The sequence below is a fragment of the Ursus maritimus genome (assembly GCF_017311325.1).
Source record: "Ursus maritimus isolate PB19 chromosome X unlocalized genomic scaffold, ASM1731132v1 scaffold_X1, whole genome shotgun sequence".
Classification (NCBI taxonomy): domain Eukaryota; kingdom Metazoa; phylum Chordata; class Mammalia; order Carnivora; family Ursidae; genus Ursus; species Ursus maritimus.
Window position 1 is genome coordinate 1,148,098 of NW_024423319.1, and position 1,678 is coordinate 1,149,775.

Genomic DNA, 1,678 nt, shown 5'->3' on the forward strand with positions numbered 1-1,678 from the left:
GATATCTGTGCACAGTTTCATGGCTCCCCGCTTCGTACCTCAATACTCAGCGCTGGAGATGTTCATTTGTAGAGATCCAGATGCATCTTCCTGCGTTTCAGGCTGGTTCCGTGGTTGTTTAGGCTGGTCTGGTACCTATCCAGCTCGACTCGGGGGACCGGCTGAAAAAGGTGTCTCCTACTCCTCCGCCATCTTAACCGGAAGTCCAGGACTGCGATTCTGATCAACCTTGTCTTCTCCTCAATTCTCATCTACTTTCCCTGCATTTATCCATTTCTGCATTTTTCATTAGTCACATGAATGTTCCCTGGAGCCAGCAGAAGGAAAAGCACGATCCCAACCTCCCAGTGCTGAGGCCGATGTGATACCTTGGCTAAGAGACTGGTGCTTGAATCAAATACACCCAGCCTCTCTGAGCCTCAATTCTTCACCTGTGAAAGGTGTAGGAATGATAGAATTGAGATCACCAGGTTGTCGTGAGAATTACATACGATAGTGTGGGTCAAGAGCATGGCATAGTACCTGCACACAGAGGATTTTGTTTTTAATTATGTTTTCCCAGAGTGGTCATGGCGGTCACAGCAGGCAGCAGCGGCAGAACGTTGGCTAGAGTGTTTAGCCTAATTGGCAAGCAAGCAACTTCCAACTCAGTGTTTGTGTGAGCACATAGAAGTGTCGCGAAGACTGAAGGATATGCCTCCTGAGTTCTGTCGACTGGCGTGACTATCCACTGCCTGATGCGGCCCATGTCAAGAACTGCTGCCGACCAGAAGTCCTTGAAAGAGAAGAAGTCTCCCCAGAGCAGCCTCTCCATTGATGAAAACGTTGAACTGCACCACATTCAGTTCAACGAGAGCTTTGCTGAAATGAACAGGAGCATGAACAAGTGGCAGAAGGTTGCGGGCGCCACCATGCTCTCTGGCAGCTTTACCGCTCTCATTTTGATCTGGGAGAAGCACTACGTGTACTTCCCCGCCCCGCACACCTCTGAAGAGGAGTGGGCGGCCAAGCAGACCAAGAGGATGCTTGACGTGAAGGTCAGCCCGATCCAGGGCTTCTCAGCCAAGTGGGACTACGACAAGAACGAGTGGAAGAAAGAGGAGCCCGCCACTCACCCGTCTGAGCCCTGCCTGTTGTGCCATCTCCATGCAGCTCCGGCAACTGTCGTGCTGCAGTGCCAAAGCTAGTAAGTGAGCAGTTCACGGGAAAAAACCTGTGTGCCCAAGACTACACTCCACTGCCTCTGTCTGCCCCTCACCCACCCCAAGCAACAAATTGTCCCGGCATTTTCCTTCTGTGATCTGAAACAAGGCCAGTAAAGCACAAAATTCTTATTCTAGTGTTTCCAAATTCTTTGCTCGTGCAAACTGAGTTTTGTTTTTTGTTTTGTTTTGTGGCAGGAAACAGATCCAGCCGTGACAGGGATGTGGGGGACCCAGCATTCTAATGGGGGTGGGCACATTTTCTGGAGCGCAATTTTCTATTATAGATCTACTTCTTGGAATCTATGTTAAGAAAACCACCATTCATACAGAGACTTACATACAAGAATCCCACTGAAACATTATGTATAATAGGAAAAAAATTGAGAAAAATGTAAGTATTGAACCAATCCATTATAACACATCATGTATGTATCCATTTGATAAGATGTTTTTGAAGTTTTAGAGAGAGGTAA

General features: G+C 47.9%; 1 protein-coding gene across 1 annotated transcript; it reads left to right on the forward strand.

Moving 5' to 3' along the window:
* Nucleotides 1–581: 581 nt before the first annotated feature.
* On the forward strand, nt 582–1,266 carry LOC103679677. The gene has a single exon (XM_040639117.1). It carries the CDS (start codon nt 738–740, stop codon nt 1,185–1,187), a length of 450 nt encoding a protein of 149 aa, XP_040495051.1. The 5' UTR covers nt 582–737; the 3' UTR covers nt 1,188–1,266.
* The last annotated feature ends 412 nt before the right edge of the window (nt 1,267–1,678 follow it).